Below are 24,793 nucleotides of genomic sequence, written 5' to 3'. Positions count from 1 at the left end.
TTTAGCAGACAAAAGCATAATAAGATCCAGCAACTGGAAATAAAGAGCAAAGATTTAATATGGAGGATAATTAGCCATTGGAACAAGAAACCTAGAAAGGTGGATGGATTCTTCATCATTTGAAATCTTTAAATCAAGACTGGGTGTCTTTCTAAATGACATGTTCTGGGTCAATTACACTTTAGGACTTTATTCAGGAATCACTTGGTGAAATTCTAAGCCCTGTGTAATGCAGGAGGTCAGACTAGATGATTTAATGGCCCCTTATGGCCTTCAAACCTATCAATCTAGCCAGCATCACCTCTGCTTTATCTTGGTGGAGCCTCAACCAGCTTGCCTTCATCCATGTCACAGTCTAAACCAGACTCCAGGAAAAACACCTGACTGAGTGATCTGGTTTGGAGAGCTATAAACCTATGACTGAGTGTTCTCAAGAATCTGCACCCCATGCTTCCTCCTTCTCCCTCCTCATGGCTTCAAACACATGCTGAATAAGAGACAGAGTGGACCTGGCAGAACATCACATGGAACTGGAGTGTCCTTCTGTAGAATGCTCAACATTCCCTTCCAGTGTCTGTCCAAGAGATAAGAACAAAGCCACTTTAGAGAAGCTCCTTGCAAGATCTGCGGGTAAAGGAAGCCAATAGGATCGTACTATCAAAACCAGGATTGACACTTGGTTTTCTTCTCACAGTCAACCAATGAAACAATTCAGCACTGTTCCCCATATCCTCATTCCTGCTGCCTTCTTGCTACATCCACCCCAGATCTTCTGTCAACCAAGGTGACCCCTGAGAAAAAAATTGGGAAAGAGGACACTTAAGGAGGCAGCAGATAAAAATTAAGTACAAAATTTGATATAGTGATATCTATATATATAATTGACTATGCAAGTTATAGTATCATAGAGTTGTTTGAAAAATGCTAATTATTTTTCATGGGAAATTTAGAAAATAAATTAATTTTTTAAAGAAAATTCCCTCAAAAATGTTCCCTTTTTTGTTGAAAACCCAAAGCTGTTTTCAGTTTAGGCTAAAAATTATTGCTATTCAAAAATAAAGAACCAAAATTTGTTACTTAATTAAAAGAAAAAAGAGAAATTGTACCAAAACCATGAACATTTTTACTAAACAACAAACTAAAAACTACTTTTTAACTGGTGTATAGTTTTCTCTCTGCTGGCTCTGAAGAAGTTAACTAGGTTGGGCCCATGTTGATGAAGCAGGTGATGAACTGGGTGCACTGAATCTCCACCCCTGCACAGCCACTAGGGTGTATCCCTGCCCCATGGCCACCCTGTATATAAATCAGCACTGACTCCATGCAATCCTCAGCCTTTACTGACCTTCCTCCAGTGCCTGCGACTGCCTACCAAGCACTTCCTCATTCTTCACCAGTGTCATCAAAATGTCTGTCATCTCCGTCAGTAAGAAGTATGGGAGTTCCCCCCACAACTTCAGCAGCCAGTCCTATGCCTCCACTGGCCACTCCAGAATGAGCCCCCTGACTTATGCCATCTCCAGCCCAGGTGACAGCAAATTCAGAGGAGTCAGGAGCCCTTTGGGGCTGGGGATGAGTGGTGGGGCTGGCATCAAGGGTAGTCTCGTAGCAGTGAACTTCAACCGGAGCCTGATGAGTCCCATCAAGACTGGGCTCGACCCAGAGATCCAGCTCGTGAAAGCTCAGGAGAAGGAGCAGATCAAGATTCTGAACAATAAATTTGCCCACTTAATTGACAAGAAGAAAAGGAGTACTTGTGGCACCTTAGAGACTAACAAATTTATTAGAGCATAAGCTTTCGTGAGCTACAGCTCACTTCATCGGATGTAGCTCACAAAAGCTTATGCTCTAATAAATTTGTTAGTCTCTAAGATGACACAAGTACTCCTTTTCTTTTTGAGAATACAGACTAACACGGCTGCTACTCTGAAACCTGTCTTTATTGACAAGGTAAGCCTTGGGTCTTCTAATACTGAAAATCCTCTCCTTGGCAGATGGATCTGTGTTGTGAAGAGCTCTGTTGTCCTCCTTTCCTATACTTTTTACCTCTTATAAGAATAGGAGAGACCAGCGAAAACTGTGATTATACAGCCCAAAAGGCAGTGGTGGCAAATTGCTAATATCATGGTAGCTGTTGTCAGTGGAATAAGTAAAGGCAATAAAGAGGGTTTAATCATTGTGCGATCTATAGAAATCGATATGGTACCAAGGATGATAAACCTGAACAGCTCTCACAGCCAACACCAGAAGATAGCTAGGCCTTATCTGATGCTCCAATGGTTATACTAAATGGGACGCTTTCAAGAAGACCCACGCAATGTCAAAATTGCTGTCTGTATTTTCAAAAGCGACTAGACTAGTCAGTTTTGGGGTGCTCAGCTTGAAATGCCTTAAAGAGACTTGAGTTCCAGAGATGGGCACTTGGTGATTTTGGATAAAATCAACCCCTTTTAAGGGGTCTTAAGTTGGGCACCCAAAATCACTATTCAGGCTTAGGTCTTCTAAACAGATTGGGCAGGATCAAGACTTTATAGGACTCATCTTGGGAAACAAAAGAGGCTTCCCCGAACTCGTCAATATGTATTTTGGTTCATGCTTGGAGTAATCAATGAGCATCCTACAGTAAAGGCCAACCCTCTTTAATGCTTCTTTCTTATTGCTCCCACAGCTCAATGGCTGTGTTGGCCATTAGTTTTCTAAATTTTCTCTCTCTTAAGAGCCTAGAACAGGGGTGGGCAACCTGACCCTGAGAAGGAGCCAGAATTTACCAATGTACATTGCCAAAGAGCCACAGTAATATGTCAGCAGCCCCCCATCAGCTCTCCCATCCCGCACCCTGAGCCTCCCACCCACTGGCAGCCCCACTGATCAGCACCTTCCCCTCTCTCCCCACATATCCTGATCAGCTTCGTGGCGTGCAGGAGGCTCGGAGGGGGAGGAGCGAGGGCATGGAAGGCTCAGGGGAGGGCATGGGAAGGGGTGGAATGGGGGCAGGGCCTGTGAGCAACCCCTGGCACATTGGAAAGTTGGTGCCTGTAGCTCCAGCCCCAGAGTCAGTGCCTATACAAGGAGCCACATAGAATCACAGACTTTAAGGTCAGAGGGGACCATTATGATCATCTAGTCTGACCTCCTGCACAACGCAGGCCACGGAATCTCACCCACCAATTCCTGTAACAAACCCCTAACTTATCTCTGAGCTATTGAAGTCCTCAAATCGTGGTTTAAAGACTTGAAGATGCAGAGAATCCTCCAGAAAGTGACCCGTGCCCCATGCTGCAGAGGAAGGTGAAAACCCCCCAGGGCCTCTGCCAATCTGCCCTGGGGGAAAATTCCTTCCTGACCCCAAATATGGCGATCAGCTAAACCCTGAGCATGTGGGCAAGATTCACCAGCCAGATACCCAGGAAAGAATTCTCTGTAGTAACTCAAATCCCACCCCTTCTAACATACCATCACAGGCCAATGGGCATATCTACTGCTAGTAGTTGAAGATCAATTAATTGCCAAAATCAGGCTATCTCATCATATTATCTCCTCCATAAACTTATCAAGCTTTTTCTTGAAGCCAGATATGTCGTTCGCCCCCACTTTTTCTCTTGGAAGGCTGTTCCAGAACTTCACTCCTCTGATGGTTAGAAACCTTTGTCTAATTTCAAGTCTAAACTTCCTGATGGCCGGTTTATTTCCATTTGTTCTTGTGTCCACATTGGTACTGAGCTTAAATAATTCTTCTCCCTCCATGGTATTTATCTCTCTAATGTATTTATAGAGAGCAATCATATCTCCCCTCAGCCTTCTTTTAGTTAGGCTAAACAAGCCAAGCTCATTGAGTCTTCTTTCATAAGACAGGTTTTCCATTCCTCGGATCATCCTAGTAGCCCTTCTCTGTACCTATTACAGTTTGAATTCATCCTTCTTAAATATGGGAGACCAGAACTGCACACAATATTCCGGATGAGGTCTCACCGGTGCCTTGAATAATGGTACTAACACCTCCTTATCTCTACTGGAAATACCTCATCTGATGCATCCCAAGACCGCATTAGCTTTTTTGACGGCCATATCATATTGGCGGCTCATAGTCATCCTGTGATCGACCAGTATTCTGAGGTCTTTCTCCTCCTCTTTTACTTCCAAGTAATGCGTTCCCAGTTTATAACAGAAATTCTTGTTATTAATCCCAAAATGCATGACCTTAGACTTTTCACTATTAAATTTCATCCTATTACTATTACTCCAGTTTACAAGGTCATCCAGATCTTCCTGTATGATACCCTGATCCTCCTCTGTATTGGCAATACCTCCCAGCTTTGTGTCATCCACAAACTTTATTAGCACATTCCCGCTTTTTGTGCCAAGGTCAGTAATAAAAAGATTAAATAAGATTGGTCCCAAAACCGATCCCTGAGGAACTCCACTAGTAACCTCCTTCCAATCTGACAGTTCACCTTTCAGTGTGACCTGCTGTAGTCTCCCCTTTAACCGGTTCCTTATCCACCTTTCAGTTTCATATTGACCCCCATCTTTTCCAATTTAGCTAATAATTCTCCATGTGGAACCTTATCAAATGCCTTCCTGAAATCGAGGTAAATTAGATCCACTGCATTCCCTTTGTCTAAAAAATCTGTTACCTTCTCAAAGAAGGAGATCAAGTTGGTCTGACATGAGCTACCTTTTGTAAAGCCATGTTGTATTTTGTCCCAATTGACATTGACCTCAATGTCCTTAACTACTTCCTCCTTCAAAATTTTTTCCAAGACCTTGCATACTAAAGATGTCAAACTAACGGGCCTGTAGTTACCCGGACTGCTTTTTTTACCTTTCTTAAAAATAGGAACTATGTTAGCAATTCTCCAGTCATACAGTACAACCCCTGAGTTTACAGATTCATTAAAAATTCTTGCTAATGGGTTTGCAATTTCATGTGCCAATTCCTTTAATATTCTTGGATGAAGATTATCTGGGCCCCCCGATTTAGTCCCATTAAGCTGTTCAAGTTTCTTCCTTGGATGTGGTAATATCTACCTCCATATCCTCATTCCCATTTGTTGTCCTACCATTATTAACTTCTGAAAAGCCGCATGTGGCTCCGGAGCCACAGGTTGGCCACCCCGGCTTAGAAGATCCCTTAGAAGATTATCCCACATCTGCCCATTGTGGAATTTCTTGCACCTTCCTTTGAAGTATCTGGTACTGGCCACTATTAGAGATGGAATACTGGACTGCATGGCTGAAGGTCTGATCCAGTCTGGGAATTCTTATGTTCTTAAGTGTGGGGATAGTCTTATCCTGGAAAAATGCTCAGTTTTCCATGAGGACCAAGTGTTTTCTCCAAGTGAATGTGTCCTGTAGCCATCTGTGGAAGTGAGTGAGGTTTGTCCTGTTCATAGAATCATAGAATATCAGGATTGGAAGGGACCTCAGGAGGTCACCTAGTCCAACCCCCTGCTCAAAGCAGGACCAATCCCCAATAATACTTCCTGAAGTGGAGAAAGATTAGTACATAGGGTATACGTAGGAACAGGTTCTCTTCCCAGGGAGTTATGGGTTAGCATAGAGGAGATAAATTATCCTTTGTGGCTAAAGAATAAGGAGATGGGCCCAGTTCTCTAGTGTCAGAGTCATAGATTTTAAGGCCAGAAGTTAGATCAATGTTCTGATCAAAAGTCTCCTATAATCGATTAATGAGACTGTCAAGAGGGTTATTTTTGCTCTTAATTTGTTTTGAAAGGTAGTGTCTGTTTCAGCACAGCTTAATGCAGAGACGCCGACTTTCAGATGTGCTGGGGGGATGCTTCACCCCAGGCCCAGCCCCCACTCTACCCCTTCCCCAAGGCCCCAGCCCCGCTCCGCCTCTTCCCACCCCATTCCACCCCCCCCCAAGTGCATCCCACCCTCAAGTGCGGGAGGTGCTGGGAGGGAAGGGGAGGAGCCAATTGGTGGGGAGGACAGAAAGGAGGCGCTGGGGGCAGGGGGATGCGCTGGCCCACGGGGCTGCCAATGGGTGCTGAGCAGCCACTAATTTTTCCCGGTGGGTGCTCCAGCCACGGAAAGCACTTTTCTCAGCTTGTGTGCAGATTCCATTTACCATGGACACAGCTGCTTAGAGAGCACAAACAATTCTGTTGGGGCATGTGTCCAAATCTGGGCACTGAGAAACTGTGAAAGTGAAACGGTCAAAGTGAAGAATAGTTGGTGTAGCTTGGATAAAAATGGAAAGCTCATGGCACAAGGAAAAGGTACCTGTGGCTGGAGTTGGTTGAACACTCTTATTTGTATTACAATAAAACCTTCAAGATCAGGGCCCTAGCGTGTCAGGTGCTGTACACATTAGAGTGGAGAGAAATTTTTTAGCAAAAAGAGTCAAGTTCAGTGATGCCAAAACATTTTGTTAATTCATGTTGATTTCACTGAATGGTTTGTTTAAAAACATAACAAAACAATTACAAAAACTGGTACAAAGCGATTTGATGTTTCTGTTTGAAATGACATTTAGTTGCAAAATATCCTTTAGTTTTATTTAATTTTTTTTTAATGTTTACAAATGGTCAAAAACATTTTAATTTTGTAGAAATTAGACTTCTTGTTCAATCCAGAATGAACTTTTTTTTTCGACTTTTTGATTAGCCAAAAATTTCCATCTGACCCCAAATTATATTTTTTTCTGACCCTTTGAAATTGGTAATGAACTAAAAAAAAACAACAACATAATTTGCCCAGTTCTAGTTCAGACACACAGCAAGAGATAATGCCCACCCCACTGAGTTTACAATCTAAATAATGAGACAGACACAGGTCGGGAGGAGACATGGAGAGGGGAAGTGACTTGCCCAAGCTTACCCAGGCGCCAGCTGTCCACAGTCCTAAACCAGTTGCTCAATCTACTGGAGCACACTGGCTCTTATAAATCACCAGTTGTATTTACACCGATTTTAATGATGCTTTTTCCCACTGCTGAAGTGAAGCAAAGGTGCTTTAGTGCAGCTGAAAAGTCTGGCCTAAGGTCTCCCATGTGCATAGTCACACCAGTTTGAGGACGCAAACTCCTTATCTCCCCAGGTTCACACACTGGAGCAGCAGAACCAGGTGTTGAAGACCAAGTGGCGCATGCTGCAGGGCCAGAAAACTGGGCCCAGTAACATGGAAAACATGTTCAAGGCGTTTATCAACAACTTGCAGAAGCAGGTGGAGGACCTGGGGCACCAGAGGGTTAGGCTGGAATCCAAGCAGGGCAACATGCAGGACCTTCTGGAAGAGTTCAAGCGAAAGTGAGTCCAAACTAGGAAATGGCCAATGGGGACTTTCTCACCACGCTGAAAGGATTGGGTAAAGATTCCAGGCTAGGGTCCTTTGCACATCCAGGCCTGTATCCATTAGCTATGGAAGAAGGAGATCCTAAAGCGGAGGTGGGCAAAGTATGCCTGGCCCTTGAGCTCCTGGCCGGGGAGACTAACCCCCAGCCCCTCCCCTGCTGTCCCCCTTTCCCCGCCGCCTTAGCTCACCGTGCCGCCAGCGCTCTGGGCAGTGGAGTTGTGAGCTCCTGCCAGGCAATGCGGTGGCGTAGCTGGCTCCAGCCGGTGGCGCGGCTGCCAGTCCTGCTGCTCTGAGTGGCATGGTAAGGGGGAGGGGAGTGGAGGGGTTGGATAAGGGGCAGGGGGTCCTGGGGGGCAGTCAGGGGACAGGGAGCAGGGGGTGGTTGGATGGGGCTGAGGTTCGGGGGCAGTGCGGTCGGGGACGGGGAACAGGTGGCGTTGAATAGGTGTGGGAGTTGCGGTGGGTCTGTCAGGGGGCGGGGGTATGGATAAGGGTCGGGGCAATCAGGGGACAGGAAGCGGAGGGGCTGGATAGGGGGTGGGGTCCTGGAGGGGCAGTTAGGGGCAGGGGGTCTCGGGAAGGGGCAGTCGAAACATGACTTTTCAGAAGAACTTGGTCCATTATATCAATGGGCAAAATTGCAGTATGGTTGGTGTCTCCAGACTCAGTGGGGTAGGGGATCTTTTGCTCATAGTCACCTCAAGTCTATACCAATGGACCTGGGAGAATATTTTTGTTTGAAACGTGATTTGGGGAAAATGCAGCTTTGGCAACAACAAACTGTGCTGTGAATTTGTGTTGGCTTCACTGAATTTTCCTTGAATTTTATTTGAAACACAATGCCAACACGTAAATAAAAGCCCAGTCGAAGCGAAAGGTTTCGTTTTGGGTCCAATGGAATGTTTCATTGGATCCATAACGATCTTATTTTAATTTTTACTTTTAGATTCTCCAGAAATTCTGAGAATTTCCCTTTTCTGTGTACCTGAAATGATTCCTCCCCACCCCCGATTTTTCGGCACTCTTAGTGAACTGAAAAATGTACAATTTGCACAGCTCTAATTCTCACCTTTCTAATGCCGACTTTCTAATGAGCTGGGGGTGCTCAACCCCTACTCTGCCCCAGGCCCCGCCCCCAGTCCAATCATTCCCCCACGGCCCCACCCCTGCCCTGCCTCTTCCTGCCCCACCTTGCCCCCACTCCATCGCACCCCACCCCACCTCTTCCCGCCCCCTTCTGCCCCCTTCTCCAAGCACGCCTCACCCTCACTTTTCTCTCTCCTCTCCAGTGCCTTGTGCATGCTCGGAACTGAATGGGACAACTGATCAGGGTGCTTGGAGGAAGGGGAGGCACTGGGAAGGGTGAGAGGCGCTGATCAGTGGGGCTGCCGGTGGGTGGGAGGCGCTGGATGGAGAAGGAGAAGCTGATCGGGTGGGGGCTGCCATTGGGTGCTCAGCACCCACCATTTTTCCCCCTATGGGTGCTCCAGCCCTGGAGCACCCACAGAGTCGGCACCTATGCTACACCACTGATTATCCAAACTAACTCCATCGCGCCCTTGGTGGGTTTAAATCAGGCTCAGTAACTCAAAGCCTGTCCAGATTTATATCCCCATTGTGCTTACAGGCTCCAACTCTGATCATGGCCCTGTTATGCTGGAGGCTGTGCAGTCACATCGTGAGATGCACTCCCTGCCCTGAAAGTGTAAACGGTGTAAACAGAGAAAAGGCGGGAGGGGAAATGACTCATCCATGATCACACAGCAGGGCAGTGGCGAAGACAAGAATAGAACCACTAGGCCACACCACCTCTCTCTTTTGCAAAGTCCCAAAGTGCCCAGCCACAGTTGCAACAGCAAGGGCCTGATGCAACAGCACCCAAAATCCCAGTTGAAGTCAGTGGGTGTTTCACGGGAGAGGAACACCTACAGCTCCCACTGACTTCAGCTGGGGTTTTGGGTGCCCTTCAGAACATGCTTTGATGGTCCCCACATCTTTATAGCTTCCGTAAGGGAATTAACTCCCAGCCACTCAGACGCACCCTGCAATGAATTGATTCCCTCCCTCCTGCTCACAGATACAAAGAAGAAATCAACAACCGGACTAGGAGGGAAAATGAATTTGTCCTGCTTAAGAAGGTGAGTCCATGCTTCTTCCAACTGGGTTTAGCGTGAGGCATCGGGCATTATTATTTATTTATTATGGGTATTGTGGGAGTGCCTGGGAGGCCCAGTCATGGATGAGGATGCTATTGTGCTAGGCGCTGTACAAACACGGAACAAAAAGATGGCCTCCTACCTCCAAAGAACTTCCAATCTTAGTAAACAGGGTTGGAGTCTGACTCACAGGTTCCTGGACTCTTTTCTCAGGACACGGACGAGGCTTACATCAAAAAGGAGGAACTGGAGGTCAAGTTGCAAAATCTGACCGATGAAATCAACTTCCTGATAGAGCTTTATGCCAAGGTAAGTGGCTTTTCTCTCCCTTGTCTACACTTTGTGGCAGCACATGAGGTGCGGGCTGCGTCCACACTGGGGTGTGTGGCTAGATGCGGCAGTGAAAGGCTCTAGCAGGTGGAGGCAGTGGGATACTACACAGCTCATGCTAGCAGTGTAGACGGGGAAGGCACTGGTTGGATGTGTAGAGAGCTGGGCAGGGTACATGCCCCAAAGTTCTGGGCATAGGTGCTGACTCCGTGGGTGCTCCAGGGTTGGAGCACCCATGGAGAAAAATTAGTGGATGCTCTGCCCCCCCGGCAGTCAAGCTCCCCTCACCCCCCACCCCGCCCCTCCTCCTCCTCTTCCTCCCCCTCGAGTGCACCGCGTCCCCGCTCCTCCCCCTACCTCCAAGCTTTTCCTGGCTACTGCCAAACAGCTGTTTGGCAGTGTTAGCACACTCCAGGAGAGGGTGGAGGAGCAGGAATATGATGCGCTCAGGGTGGGTGGGGGAAGAGGCAGGGCCAGGGCAGGGATTTGGGGAAGGAGTTGGAATATTTGCATGGGGGGGGAGTTGGGATGGGGACTTTGGGGGAAGGGGTTGGAACGGGGGTGGGGAAGCGGTGGGAAGAGGCAGGGCAGGGGTCGGGCCTCATAGAAGGGGTGGAGTGGGGGCGGGGCCAGGGGCAGAGTGGGGAGTCGAGCACCCACGGGAAAGAGAGGAAGTCAGCGCCTATGGTTCTGGGGTGTCTTTACCTGCCTAAGCAGTGCCTCACCATCTACACTGCTATTTATACCCATGCTAGGGGTGTGTGCAGTGACTGTAAGTGTAGACGTACACTTAGATTACGATTTAGATGATGACTACAGTTCTAAATTTCCGAGTGAATTCCATTGAGTAACAGAGTTTCTGTAATGAAAGATCCTCCCAGTCTAGAGAGCCAGAGATATTGTCTTTTTTTAAAGGGGCAGACCTGCCTCCACAGTTCACTTTACAACTAGCTGCAAAATTCCAGGCCAGATTTCAAGCCCCACAATGGTCAGGAGCTGTTTGGAGTTTGTTTGGGGCCCACAACTGGGATAAATAGTCACCAACTGATTCTTATAAAACTCCTCTGTTGTACGTGTCATGACTCCCATTCTACAGACAGGAGAACTGAGACAGAATGACTCACCCAAGGCCACTTGGCATGTAAGTGGTGGAGATGGGATCAGAACTCAGGAGCTCCTCCACGCAGTCTCTTAAGGGGTCGTTTACACTGCAAAAAAAACCCCTGCCACAGCAAGTGTCCAAGTCCGGATCTGCAGACTCGGGCTCACTGAGTTCACCCTATGGCGCTAAAAATAGCCTTTTTGACATTCCCATCAAGGCTGGAGCGCAGGTTCTGAAAGTCGGCAAGGGGTTTGTGTCTCAGTCCCTGAGCTCTAGCCGGAGTGGGAATGTCAATATGGCTATTTTATAGCGCTGTAGCTTGAGCCTGAGTCTATAGCCCCAGGCTCTGACACTTGCTGCCATGGGTCTTTTTTTGTAGTGTAGACATACCTAAGACACTAAGCATATAGGGACTTCCATATTCCAATAGACCTGAGTTCCATCTAATCCACTATCCTGTTTCTAAGAGTAGCCAGCACCAGCTGCTTCAGTATAAGAAAAACAGAATTAGTAAAGGTGGAATGATCTACCTCCATGTTAGGGCTCATCCTGACCTCTGACAGACAGAGATAGGCTTCACACCTGAACCAGGAGATGTTAAACCCCTCCCTAAATTTGTCAGCGTTAACTGTTATAACTTTGGGTATTCTTCTCATCCCATCCCTTTTGGAATGTTGCGACGTTCTTGGCCTCACTGACTTCTTGTGGCAGTCAGTTCCACAGGTGAATGACATGCTGTATGGAAAAAGTATTTTCTTGTCTCTATTTTGAATTTTCCACCCTTTAACTTCATGGAATGTACCCTCGTTCTTGTGTAAGGAGACCCCGATCTTCCTTCTCTAGACATTCGTTATTGTATATACTGTTATTGTGTCCCCTTTTAGTCGTCTCCTCTTGAAGAGAAACCATCCCAATTTTGTCAATCTCTCTTCATATGAGAGTTTCTCCAGCCCCTTAATCATATTTGTCACCCTTCCTTGAACCCCTCTAATTCTGCAATATCCTTTTTGGAGGTGGGGTGACCAGTGCTGCATGGAGAATCCAGAAGAGGCTGAAGCATTGATTTATATCAGCCTGGGAAGGGAGTTTCCATGGGAGCCAGCTGCAGGGCTTATGGGATGCAGTTTGGTTCGCTGTCCTTCGCTGTAATGAATGAGGGTTTTCTTCCTCATGTAGGAGCTGCGTGAACAGCAGACCCAGGTAGAGGTGTCCAACACCCTCATGGTCACATCCGTGGACAGCATCATTGCGGAGGCCAGAGTGCAGTATGAGGAGATGGCTGAGAACAGCCGAGAGGAAGCTGAGAGCAAGTATCGGAGCACGGTGAGTGAGGCCCATCTCTGCCCTGAGCGGCTGCTGTTTAGGAGGGCAGGGCAGTGTGTGAGGCCTGGTCCATGTAAGAGAGAAGTGACAATATGGAACAGGGCGAGCCAGGGCCCTAGACAGCTTCCTGGTTCCTTTGCCAGGTGGCTTCATCCTTTGCTTGGGGTGGTGTTGACAGCAGGGGTCCACCACCTGAGGCCCACTTCTTTCTGCCACTCCTAGTCAGATGGGTTGTGGCCTTCCTCAGCACTGACCTACAGCCATCAAGCAGGTAGGGGTCTATCCTGGGCTTTGTGTGCAAGGCCATCACCCTGGTGGAGGGGCCTTCCTGCCACATAACCCCCTACGCTACCCCAACCAAAGAGCCTTTCCTGCCACCCCAGCTGAAGGTCTTGTGTGTGGGGTTCCCCTCAGACACCCGCCTGAACCCTCTGAGCATGCAGTGGATTTAGGGGCCTGCCACAAAGGGTGGGAACTTGGTTTCACTCCATTGGGCCCCCCGATCCAGGGGGATGGGAGAAACTGTTCCCCCCATCTTCCTTCGTCGACCAAGGACCAGTGCTGAAAGATGGAGCTGTTTTCTCCCCACCCAGGACAGTGGCTGCATAGATGACAATTCTGAGGGGAACCCTAATTTGTACGTGCCCACCTCTGCACCCTTGCTGGCAGTGAGGTGACACGACATAGCTAGCATGAGGCTCTTCACTGAGGCGGTGGATCTCACCGGCTCCCAGACTCGTGTTTCTCTATATCCTGGTCTGGACTCAGCATCTCCTTCTCTCTTTCCCTTTCTCCCCTACGCAGTACGAGCAGATCCAGGAGAAAGCAGACAGGCACGGGGAAGAGCTCCGTGCCACCAAGGCCGAGCTCAACGAGCTCAACTGGATGATCCCACGGATCCAGGCGGAGATTGCAGTTCTGAAAGAACAGGTCAGTGAGGAAACAGCTGGGGATTCACATGTGGATGGAGGGGGCCACATCGAGCTCTGGGGGGAGCTCTGCTGAAGTCATTCGGTGCCCACAGGGCCAGATTTTCCAAAAGCTCAGTGCACTGAGTGCATAGAATCATAGAAAAGTAGGCCTGGAAAGGACCTTTTGAGGTCATCTCGTCCAGCCCCGTGCTGAGACAGGACCAAGTATACCTAGAGCACCCCAATAGGTGTTTGTCTAAACCTGTTACCTCCCCTGGCAACCTGTTCTAATGCTTAACTATCCTTACATGTAGAAAGCTTTCCCTTATCTCTAACCTAACTCTCCCTTGCTGCTGATCAAGCTGATTACTTCTTGTCCATGCTGGATACCTGGGCTCTTTTGAAAACCCAGCACTTGAAAATCGGCACCTCCTTGTCATTTTCTCCATCCATTCTTTCGGAGAGACCTTGAGGCAGGAGCATCCCAAATGGGGTGGAGACCAGGGGGCCATGGCCCTCCCACTTTTTACCGGCCATAAGGGCGAACAATGGGGGGGGAGGGGGCAGAGAGGAGCAAGTGGGGGTTGGGTTCTTGGGGGAAGAGGTGGTGGAAGGGCAGGGACTCAGGGGCGGTGCGGTGTTTTGGGGGGAGGGCCACGGTTTGGGCACCTGTTGCACCCACTTTAGGGTGCTTGTGCCACCCTTTCCTTGAGGCCATGTGACCAGGGAAAGGGACTTCCCTTTAGGCTTCTTGCATGTGTCCGACTTTCTCTCTAACGATAGTCGGGCTTGGGGACCCAGTCTCAATGTGATTCTATTCTGTAGTGTGGGTAGGATGTTAATTGTGTCCTGAACCCTTGCTAAAGCCATGACCAGTGTATGCATTGGTTAGGAATTCAGTCACTGTCCTATCTATCTCTTCAGGGGTGACTTGTTTACAGTCTATAAGTATCTACATGGGGAACAAATATTTGATAACGGGCTCCTCAATCTAGCGGCCAAAAGCTAGCCAGATCCAAAGGCTGGAAACTGAAGCTAGACAAATTCATGCTGGAAATAAGGGGCAGATTTTTAACAGTGAGGGCAGTTAACTATTGGAACAATTTGTGGTGGATTCTCCATCACTGGACACTTTAAAATCGGGATCAGTTGTTTTTCTAAAACATCTGCTCTCGTTCAAACAGGAATTATTTTAAGGGAGTTCTATGGGCCATGTTATATAGGAGGGCATCAGAGTAGCTCAGTGGTCCCCAATGCAGTGCCTGTGGCCACCATGGCGCCCACTGGGGCATTTTTGTGTGTCCGTAGGACACCCCGCTGCTGAAATGCTGCCACCGAGTGTGGCCGCCGGAGAATCGCCCGCCAAAGTGCCACCGAGAAGCATTACCGTTTCTCAACGGCATTTTGGCGGCGGGGCAATATGCTAATCCCACAAGAAAGGTTGGGGACCACTGGACTAGCTGATCAAAATGGTCCCCTCTGGCTTTAGAATATCTGTCTCTTTCTGTCTGTCTCTGACTTGTAGTTCCACACTCTAGCCAGCCTCGCTCTCCCTCTCTGGTCTCTTTCTCTACGTAGCAACTTTCCCCACTCTCATTGCCAATGTATCTCAGCACCTTACAAATTGGGTTATGGTGCTGGTCCGGGACTCAGGAGATCTGATTTAAATTCGTGGCTCTCCCACATTGTAAATGTCAAAACAAAACATTTGGGCTTTTTCTGTTGTTGGTTTATTGGTTTTCGTCTGAAGCAATTCAGTGAATGGATTCCAAAATATTTCAGCCGATGTGAATTTGCATTTTGCAGTGAAAAATAAGTTTTGGATGAAAAATGTCACCTGCCTCTCTTCTCCTCCTGATCTCTAAGACCAGAGACTGGATTAAGTCCTGATACGTAAGCCTTAATACCCCTTCCAAAATGTGTGTTGTCATTAATTATAAGGGCCCTACCTCTCTTCCCTTGCTTACTTCTTTTCTTGCTGGGAAATTTCCACTTACCCAGTAACTAGCTCTCTTTGGAGTTGCCCACGTGATTGGAGAGTTGGCCTTAGAACGTCCCAGCTGATTTCTGCTGTCAGCTGAACCCATTCCTCTATAGATGGCTCCAAAGAAAGTCTGGGTCTCAGTGGAAATCTGTCAAATGTCTCTTTTGCAGAATGCCAAGCTGGAGGCGGACATTGTCCAGGCTGAGGAGCAAGGCAAGATCGCTGTGGCAGATGCTACAGAGAAGCTGCAGAAGATGGAACATGCCCTGCAGAAGACCAAGCAGGACATGGCGCTCCAGCTGCAGAAGTATCAGGCGCTGATGAGCCTCAAACTGGCGCTGGATATCGAGATCGCCACCTACAGGAAGCTGCTGGAAGGAGAGGAGAGCAGGTGGGCTTTGGGATGGGGATGGCGTGAGTCATGATTGGTTGGCTCTCCGCCACACCCAGCAATGGGAGAACCAATGAGAGAGCTGAGTACCATAGGCCAGCCCCCAGTGCTAGAAAGTTGGCTCCGACATGGTGCACCTGTCTGTCTCTGAGCTAGATGGATTAACCCTTTGATTGCTGACCTCTCTCTGGGAAAGAAGCTCAGGTGGGTTTGGAAGGGGGTCGGGTGGCACATGATGGGAATGGATGCCTCCTGCGGGTCGGAGGGCCAGTCAGAGAAACCAGATGAGCTCAGTGCTGATGCACTGGCCCCAACAGGCCAGTCCAGTGCTAGGCTCATTGTGACCAAGGTTGCCACCTCATCGGAGGAGATGGGTTTGTGACTGAGCAGTACAGATTAAGAACAAGCAGACTGGAAATTAATGTAGCTGTGCGGGACAAAATGGATGCTGTGTGTGTGGAGTACCTTTGGAGGAGCCACTTGGTTAGCCTGTAGATATTCTGTTTCTGTTTCAGGGTGACTTCCCCCAATAAACTGTACTTGACCCTTAATGATCTCTTAACCCAGGTTGCTGGTCCTTTAACTGCGGGTGCACAAGAGCGTTCTGATGTGTGTGATTACAGCCAGACAGCTTTCTACGGAAATCATTGTTTACGCAGAAGCAGGCCAGCCACTTCCCGGTTGAGCACAGCCTCTGAGCTTGATTCACCACTTCTTCACTCCTTGCCTTACGCTGGTATGTCAGGCAGGCGGCCTCTGTCTGCGGCTGTGCTGAGGCAGGGGTGAAATGCCTTCCAGGGGAGTGAGTCATGGAGTCAATGAGGTGTTCCCAGCAATCTATATCCTAGACAAGCCAGCCTCAAGCAGTGGAGGAAATGGAGTAAAGCAGCTGGGATCTCCTGTGTTCTAGTCCCAGATTTGCTGCTGGCTCACTGTGGACTTAGGGGAGGTCATTTAACTTCTCATTAGTACCATAAGGATAATGATCCTGTAAGAAATATTTCTATCTCCGGCTTCACTGTGGTTGCTATGCAGCATGCTAATTCTCCACTCAAAACTTCTTGGGTAGAACCCCAATCCTTCTGCTTCACAATACAGGCCCTTATTGACTGAGCCAAAGGAGAATCTCCGTTAGCTACAAGCAGTATGGGGCTCATGACACACAGATGAACTGTTCTGAGTCTGTGTTGATGGTGGCTTGCACGCACAGCACTCATTGTGTCCTTCTCTGCATCCCACCTCACTAAGTTTTGTCACTCTCTTCACCTTGGCAGGCTGGAATCCAGTATGCAAAACCGGAGCATTCAGACTAAGACAACCGGCTATTCAAGTAAATATATTTCATCGGGGGCACCGGGGAGGAGGTGGGTAGCCGGGCAGCCCATAGAACCAGGGCAAAATCCCACTCCCATAGCAGTGCTGGACTTTACTAGGAGGTGGGAGTTTGGCACGAGTAGGGAGAGCAGAATATGAGAGACTGCTTCTGTCATGTGGGTCAGAGAGGAGAAATTTGCCCCTTGTGATTCACTAAGGTCTCATCCTGTGAGCTGCAGAACATACCCCACTGTTGACAATCACATCCGGTGCCATAGGCATGAGAACTATGGGAGCAGGGGGGCTGCAACACCCCCAGGTTTTGCGTAGGTTTTGTGCCTGTGGTCCCGGCTGCTGCCACTGCACTCAGGGTCCCGGCTGCCGCCCCGCATCCAGGGTCCCAGCTGCTACCCCATGTCCAAGGTCCTGGCTGCCACCCTACGCCCAGCATCCTGGCTGCTGCTCCATGACTGTGGTCCTGGCTGCCGCCCTGAGTCCAGGGTCCCAGCTGCCGCCCCGCATCCAGGGTCTCAGCTGCTGCCCCGTGTCCAAGGTCCTGGTTGCCATCCCTGCTCTTGGGGCTCCATGCCGGCCCTGCACCCAGGGTCCTGGCTGCTGCTGGCCCCATGCCTGGGGGCAAGGGGGCTGGCTTTCAGCACCCCCACTATTAAAAGTGTTCCAGTGCCATTGTCCGGTGCCGGGACCGTTGGCTAGATTCTGACCTTTTCTGGCCTTGCTTAAACTCTCATTCCCGAGGCAATCAGGTTAATGACAATAAAGGCCCATCTACTGCCTTCAGTTTCACCCATGCCATCTCATTGGCTGAGATGGCAGGATATAGACAAGGGCCCAGCCTGGCTGGTGGCTGCTCCGTGTTCTCTGCATCACTAGAATGGGTCTGAGGTGTTGTCCATATTCACAGAACTGGGAAGCTTCCCGGTGGCTGAAATTTCATGTCCTCCTTTTTTTTTCGGGCAAAACACTGTTTTTGACCAATGTGTAAATTTTCCATGGAAAATTTCCATTCTGGCTGAAATTTTCTGGTTAAAGAAACTGAAAATTTTGGGTCAAGTTTTTGGAGATTTGTAAAAAAAAAAAAAAAAAATTCATTTTTTTTGGGTTCAATTTTCCGTACATTTCGTTTGGTTGGTTTAGAAAACTGAACGTTTGTGGCTTTGGAAAAAATCAAACATTTCTGTGGTTTGAGTTGTTTTTTTTTTTTTAATTGAAAATTGATTTTTAAATTGATTTAGTTGGGGATTAGTCCTGCTTTGAGCAGGGGGTTGGACTAGATGACCTCCTGAGGTCCCTTCCAACCCTGATATTCTATGGTTCTGTGAAAAGCCTCAAAATGTTCCATGGGAAGGTCTGAAAAGAAATCATAAAAAGAAAAGATTTCCCACAAAAAAAGAATGTGTGTGTTTCATCCCGCACAAGTCTAAGTGTAGCGCTAACAGACCCCAATTGTCGGTGGGCGGGATCGAACCTAGGGCCTCTGGAGCTTAGCAGTGTGAGCTTCTACAGCATCAGATAAAAGCCAACTTCCTATTAGCTAAGGCTGTAGAGCAGACACATTCTAGCTCTCTCTCTAAGTGGTCTCAGTGCCATTAGATAGGCCAGAACAGCACACCCAGAAGGTGTGTGGGTTACAAAAGCAGAGTGGAGCCTGTAGCAGAGAGCAGACTGTCATCTTGTAGTGGCTGCTGATGTAACCAGTAAGTGGTGGGTAATGCATATAGACCACATATGGCCCATCCCTCTGACTTTGAATGGTCACTGTCCCGGCCTGTGATCTGGGATGGTGGGTCTGTCTCCTACTGGTGCTGTCTTTGAGCATGCTTGATTCTTCCCCTCCGTCGCGCTGCCGCGATCGGTTGCTTTTGGGATGCAGGGTTGGAAGCCCGTCAGCTAATGCGTCCATCTCCCTCTTCTCTTAGATTCATAGATTCATAGATACTAAGGTCAGAAGGGACCATTCTGATCATCTAGTCCGACCTCCTGCACAGCGCAGGCCACAGAATCTCACCCACCCACTCCTATGAAAAACCTCACCCATGTCTGAGCTATTGAAGTCCTTAAATCATGGTTCAAAGACTTCAAGGAGCAGAGAAGCCTCCCTCAAGTCAACCATGCCCCATGCTACAGAGGAAGGTGAAAAACCTCCAGGGCCTCTCCAATCTGCCCTGGAGGAAAATTCCTTCCCAACCCCAAATATGGAAATCAGCTAAACCCTGAGCATATGGGCAAGATTCACCAGCCAGATACCCAGGAAAGAATTTTCTATAGTAACTCAGATCCCATCCATCTAATATCCCATCTCAGGGGATTTGGCCTATTTACCCTGAATATTTAAAGATCAATTACTTACCAAAATCCCATTATCCCATCATACCATCTCCTCCATAAACTTATCGAGTAGAATCTTAAAACCAGATAGATCTTTTGCCCCCACTGCTTCCCTTGGAAGGTTATTCCAAAACTTCACTCCTCTGATGGTTAAAAACCTTCGTCTGATTTCAAGTCTAAACTTCCTGGTGGCCAGTTTATACCCATTTGTTCTTGCGTCCACATTGGTGCTGAGCTTAAATAATTCCTCTCCCTCTCTTATATTTATCCCTCTGATATATTTATAGAGAGCAATCATATCTCCCCTCAACCTTCTTTTAGTTAGGCTAAACAAGCCAAGTTCCTTAAGTCTCCTTTCATAAGACAAGTTTTCCATTCCTCGGATCATCCTAGTAGCCCTTCTCTGTACCTGCTCCAGTTTGAATTCATCCTTTTTAAACATGGGAGACCAGAACTGCACACAGTATTCTAGGTGAGGTCTCACTAGTGCCTTGTATAACGGTACTAAAACCTCCTTATCCCTACTGGAAATGCCTCTCCTGATGCATCCCAAAACCGCATTAGCTTTTTTCACAGCCATATCACTTTGGCAGCTCATAGTCATCCTATGATCAACCAATACTCCAAGGTCCTTCTCCTCTTCCATTACTTCTAATTGATGCGTCCCCAACTTAGAACTAAAATTCTTGTTATTAATCCCTAAATGCATAACCTTACACTTCTCACTATTAAATTTCATCCTATTACTATTACTCCAGTTTACAAGGTAATCCAGATCCTCCTGTATAATATCCCGATCCTTCTCCTAATTGGCAATACCTTCCAGCTTTGTATCATCTACAAACTTTATTAGCACACTCCCACTTTTTGTGCCAAGGTCAGTAATAAAAAGATTAAATAAGATTGGTCTCAAAACCGATCCCTGAGGAACTCCACTGGTAACCTCCCTCCAACCTGACAGTTCGCCTTTCAGTAGGACCCGTTGCAGTCTCCCCTTTAACCAATTCCTTATCCACCTTTTGATGTTCATATTGATCCCCATCTTCTCTAATTTAACTAATAATTGCCCATGTGGCACGGTATCAAACGTTTTACTGAAATCTAGGTAAATTAGATCCTCTGCGTTTCCTTTATCTAAAAAATCTGTTACTTTTTCAAAAAAGGAGATTAGGTTGGTTTGGCACGATCTACCTTTTGTAAAACCATGTTGTATTTTGTCCCATTTACCATTGACTTCAATGTCCTTAACTAATTTCTCCTTCAAAATTTTTTCCAGAACCTTGCATACTACAGATGTCAAACTAACTGGCCTGTAGTTACCCGGATCACTTTTTTTTCCTTTCTTAAAAATAGGAACTATATTAGCAATTCTCCAATCATTCGGTACTATTCCTGAGTTTACAGATTCATTAAAAATTCTTGCTAATGGGCTTGCAATTTCAGGTGCCAATTCCTTTAATATTCGTGGATGAAGATTATCTGGGCCCCCCGATTTAGTCCCATTAAGCTGTTTCAGTTTCGCTTCTACCTCTGATATGGTAATATCTACCTCTATATCCTCCTTCCCATTTGTCATGCTACCATTATCCCCAAGATCCTCTCTAGCCTTATTAAAGACTGAGGCAAAGTATTTGTTTAGATATTGGGCCATGCCTAGATTATCTTTAACCTCCACTCCATCCTCAGTGTTAAGCGGCCCCACTTCTTCCTTCTTAGTTTTCTTCTTATTTATATGGCTATAGAACCTTTTACTATTGGTTTTAATTCCCTTTGCAAGGTCCAACTCTAGTCGACTTTTAGCCTGTCTCACTTTATCCCTACATGTTCTGACCTCAATTAGGTAGCTTTCCTTGCTGATCCCTCCCATCTTCCACTCCCTGTATGCTTTCTGCTTCTTCTTAATCACCTCTCTAAGATGCTTGCTCATCCAGCTTGGTCTACAACTCCTTCCTATGAATTTTTTACCCTTTCTTGGGATACAGGCTTCCGATAGCTTCTGCAGTTTTGATTTAAAGTAATCCCAGGCCTCCTCTACCTTTAGATCCATAAGTTCTTCAGTCCAATCCACTTCCCTAACTAATTTCCTTAATTTTTGAAAGTCAGCCCTTTTGAAATCAAAAACCCTAGTTGCAGATTTATTTTTGTTAATCCTTCCATTTAGTTTGAACTGAATTAGCTCATGATCACTTGAGCCAAGATTGTCCCCTACAACCATTTCTTCTATGAGGTCCTCGCTACTCACCAAATTAAATCTAAAATGGCATCCCCTCTAGTCGGTTCAGCAACTACTTGATGAAGGAATCCATCAGCTATCGCATCTAGGAAAATCTGAGCCCTATTATTATTACTAGCACTGGTCCTCCAGTCTATATCTGGGAAGTTAAAGTCTCCCATGATCATGCAGTTCCCATTAGTATTTACTTTATTAAAGACATTAAAAAGGGCTCTATCCATATCCAAATTAGATCCCAGAGGTCTATAGCACACCCCAAGCACTATCGTAGGAGAGGCTTTACTAGTTTTCTTCCCCAATGTAATTTTTGCCCAGACGGACTCTGTCTTATCCATTGCATCGCTTCTTATTTCTTTACATTCTACCTCATCATTGATATACAATGCTACTCCACCCCCTTTACCTTTGTTTCTGTCTTTCCTAAAGAGCACATACCCTTCAATACCTGTAGTCCAGTCATGACTACTATTCCACCATGTTTCTGTTATCCCTATAATATCTGGTTTCACTTCCTGCACCAGTAGCTCTAGTTCCTCCATTTTGTTACCTAGACTCCTCGCATTGGTGTACAAACATCTTAATTTTTGCTGTTTGGCCTCGCTCACATTTTGTACCCTATTAGGCACAGTCATTCTACAGCCAGTATAACCTATTAGACTAGTATCCACACCACCCTCGCTCCTTATATACATTCTCCTACCCATGGCTGTATCCTTTCTTACTTCATCTTCTTCCCTCTCAATGCTAAAATCTGGCGTGGAGATTTTCTGGACATCTCCCATCCATCTCCCCCCAATTCCTAGTTTAAAGCTCTCTTTATCAGTTGTGCCAGCCTGGATCCTAGAAGTCTATTTCCTTCCCTACTCAGATGAAGTCCATCCCGAGAGAACTGTCCTCTGTCCGTGAATGCCTCCCAGTGGCCATACATCCCAAAGCCCTCCTTATAGCACCACTGCCTAAGCCATCTGTTGACAGTCATAATCTTGTCAGACCTTTGTTGCCCTTCTCTAGGAACAGGAAGGATCCCGCTAAAGATCACCTGAGCCTCAATTTCCTTAAGCGTCTTCCCCAGCCTAGCATAGTCTCCCTTAATACTTTCCAGCGAGAATCTAGCTGTATCATTTGTTCCCACATGAAGGATAATTAGGGGATTCTTTCCCGCTCCCTTGAGGATCCTTTTCAACCTCAGGTCTACATCCCGTATCTTAGCACCCGGAAGACAGCACACCCTTCTATTCTCAGGATCAGCTCCAGTTACAGGCCTGTCTATTCTTCTCAATAAAGAGTCCCCGATCACATAGACCTACCTTTTCCTGGTCACCGTGCTATTCTCCAGTCTCTCCCCTGTTCCCTCTGGCTGCAAGTTCTTTCCATTCCTATTTTCCCTTACAATCCTCTTCAACCCATCCTGTATCCTCCTGGGGCTCATATTTGGTGTAGTCTCCCTTGACTCTTCCCCTTTTTCTATAGGACTAGCCTCTCTTCTCTTCTTCCTTACCCTTCCACCTTCAACAAGTACCTGCCGAGCCCCTTCTTCATTTTCCAACTCTGCAAACCTGTTCCTAAGCTCTATTTCTCCTTCACTAGCCTGTCTTTTCCTCTGCCTGGTTCTTTGAGTCACATGTTTCCACTGACCACTTTCCTCATCCAGTCTCTCCTCAAAATTCCCCAGCCCTGCTTCCATCTGTGAGTCTGAGCTTTTCCCTTCAGATACCTCATATCTTTGCTCTATCATCTGCTCAAACCCCTTCCTAAACTCAACCAGACTTTCCACCTGCATCTCCAAACCTCGGATCTTTTCCTCCATCAGCTCTATCAGACGACATTTCATGCAGAAAAAACTCTTACCGGTTCCCCCCTCCAGGATCATGTACATACCACAGCTTCCACATCCAGTCATTCTCAATGTGTCTTTCACTACAGGAGTCACTCCCACAGCTGCCTCTGTATCTGTCATCTCCTTCCCACCTAAATCCTGTTAATCTTGGAAACACAAGCCACACCAAAAAGACCACCCCCCCAGCAAAAGCAAACCCCAAACAAGCACCACAATCCAAACTCCCCTTGCAAACTCCCACTCAAACTCCCCTGTTTAAAGCTCTGTTTGCTAGCTCCTGTGCCGCTGCCTGACTGGCTGGCTACCTTTATAGGGCCCCTAGTCAGAAGCCCCACCACCTAGGCAGGGCTCAGCTGCTCTCTCAGCACAAAGCCCCACCCCCTAATCAGGCTCAGCTGCTCTCCCAGCACAAAACCTCTTCTAGGTGGGCTGAGCACAAGATTCGCTGGCAAATTTGGCAGCTCGTAAGCATTGGTGCTGCCCCCCCAGTTCCTCCCCCTGGAAAGCTTGACTGAGAAAAATAAAACCGGGGATGGAAAATTGGTGTCCGGTGTCCTCTCAGATGAGCCTCTATTACTTTAGTGCCTTAACAGATGGGCCTTTATTGATCAGCTAAGCCAGTAGGTCTCTGGGGGAGACTGGGACGGGGCAGAAATCTGGGACCCTCCCACCCCAAATCTAGCAGTGGCTGCAAATTCTGTTCATGATAATAGAGGAGTTGGGTGATGGGGTGAGCGCAGGCAACAGTGGAGTAAATGGTTTGCCAGTATCCCCTGACATCAGTGTTTGGTCCCTATCAGTCTATGCTTCTTTCCTTCTCAGTGGCTGCAGAGCAAAGCTCTGTTATGTTTTTCCTCTCTTTCCCCTGCCCAGAGAGGGTCATAGTTCAATAAACTTCTTACCTCTCCCCGATGAAGTGAGCTGTAGCTCACGAAAGCTTATGCTCAAATAAATTTGTTAGTCTCTAAGGTGCCACAAGTACTCCTTTTCTTTTTGCAAATACAGACTAACATGGCTGCTACTCTGAACTGAGCAGAGGAGCTGGTCTGTGATTGTTTTGGGATCAAAGACCCACTTGATGTTACTGAGCAGAGCTGGGTGAGTGGGGTGCATTGGGAACAGGGCTGGTCATGCTGGTCCATGAAAAATTTGGGGATTGTGAAAAAAAATTCATCCTGAATTGGGGTAAAAAGCCAACGCTTCAAAGTTTTTTGCATAACGAAATTCTGAGAAAATTCTAGTTGGCAGCTGGTATCAAGCGGAGTGTCCTCGGGCCGGTTTTGTTCAATATCTTCATTAATGATCTGGAGGATGGCATGAATTGCACCCTCAGCAAGTCTGCAGGTGACACTAAACTGGGAGGACAGGTAGATACGCTGGAGGGTAGGGATAGGATACAGAGGGCCCTAGACAAATTAGAGGATTGGGCCAAAAGAAATCTGATGAGGTTCAACAAGGACAAGTGCAGGGTCCTGCACTTAGGACGGAAGAATCCCATGCACCGCTACAGACTAGGGATTGAGTGGCTAGGCAGCAGTTCTGCAGAAAA

General features: G+C 47.3%; 1 protein-coding gene across 1 annotated transcript; it reads left to right on the top strand.

Annotated features, from left to right (window-relative positions):
• The first annotated feature begins 1,407 nt into the window (after positions 1–1,407).
• LOC119845739 (keratin, type II cytoskeletal 8-like) lies at positions 1,408–23,826 on the top strand. The gene is made up of 10 exons (XM_043506390.1): positions 1,408–1,738; positions 7,061–7,271; positions 9,395–9,455; positions 9,687–9,782; positions 12,082–12,228; positions 13,033–13,158; positions 15,294–15,514; positions 16,789–16,878; positions 17,225–17,381; positions 23,734–23,826. Exons 1-10 carry the CDS (start codon positions 1,408–1,410, stop codon positions 23,824–23,826), a joined length of 1,533 nt encoding a protein of 510 aa, XP_043362325.1.
• Positions 23,827–24,793: the final 967 nt, after the last annotated feature.

This window comes from Dermochelys coriacea, chromosome 20 (assembly GCF_009764565.3).
Source record: "Dermochelys coriacea isolate rDerCor1 chromosome 20, rDerCor1.pri.v4, whole genome shotgun sequence".
NCBI lineage: Eukaryota > Metazoa > Chordata > Testudines > Dermochelyidae > Dermochelys > Dermochelys coriacea.
The sequence above is the reverse complement of the archived record's forward strand: the minus strand, read 5'-3'. Positions and strand labels throughout refer to the sequence as shown.

What these genes read in the sequence shown, in the direction of transcription:
- LOC119845739 (XM_043506390.1), top strand. Translation starts at nt 1,408, where the DNA reads ATGTCTGTCATCTCCGTCAGTAAGAAGTATGGGAGTTCCCCCCACAAC. An exon ending in TGATAGAGCTTTATGCCAAG is followed by an intron (nt 9,783 to 12,081) that starts GTAAGTGGCTTT and finishes TTCCTCATGTAG; the next exon opens with GAGCTGCGTGAACAGCAGAC. An exon ending in AGAGCAAGTATCGGAGCACG is followed by an intron (nt 12,229 to 13,032) that starts GTGAGTGAGGCC and finishes TCCCCTACGCAG; the next exon opens with TACGAGCAGATCCAGGAGAA.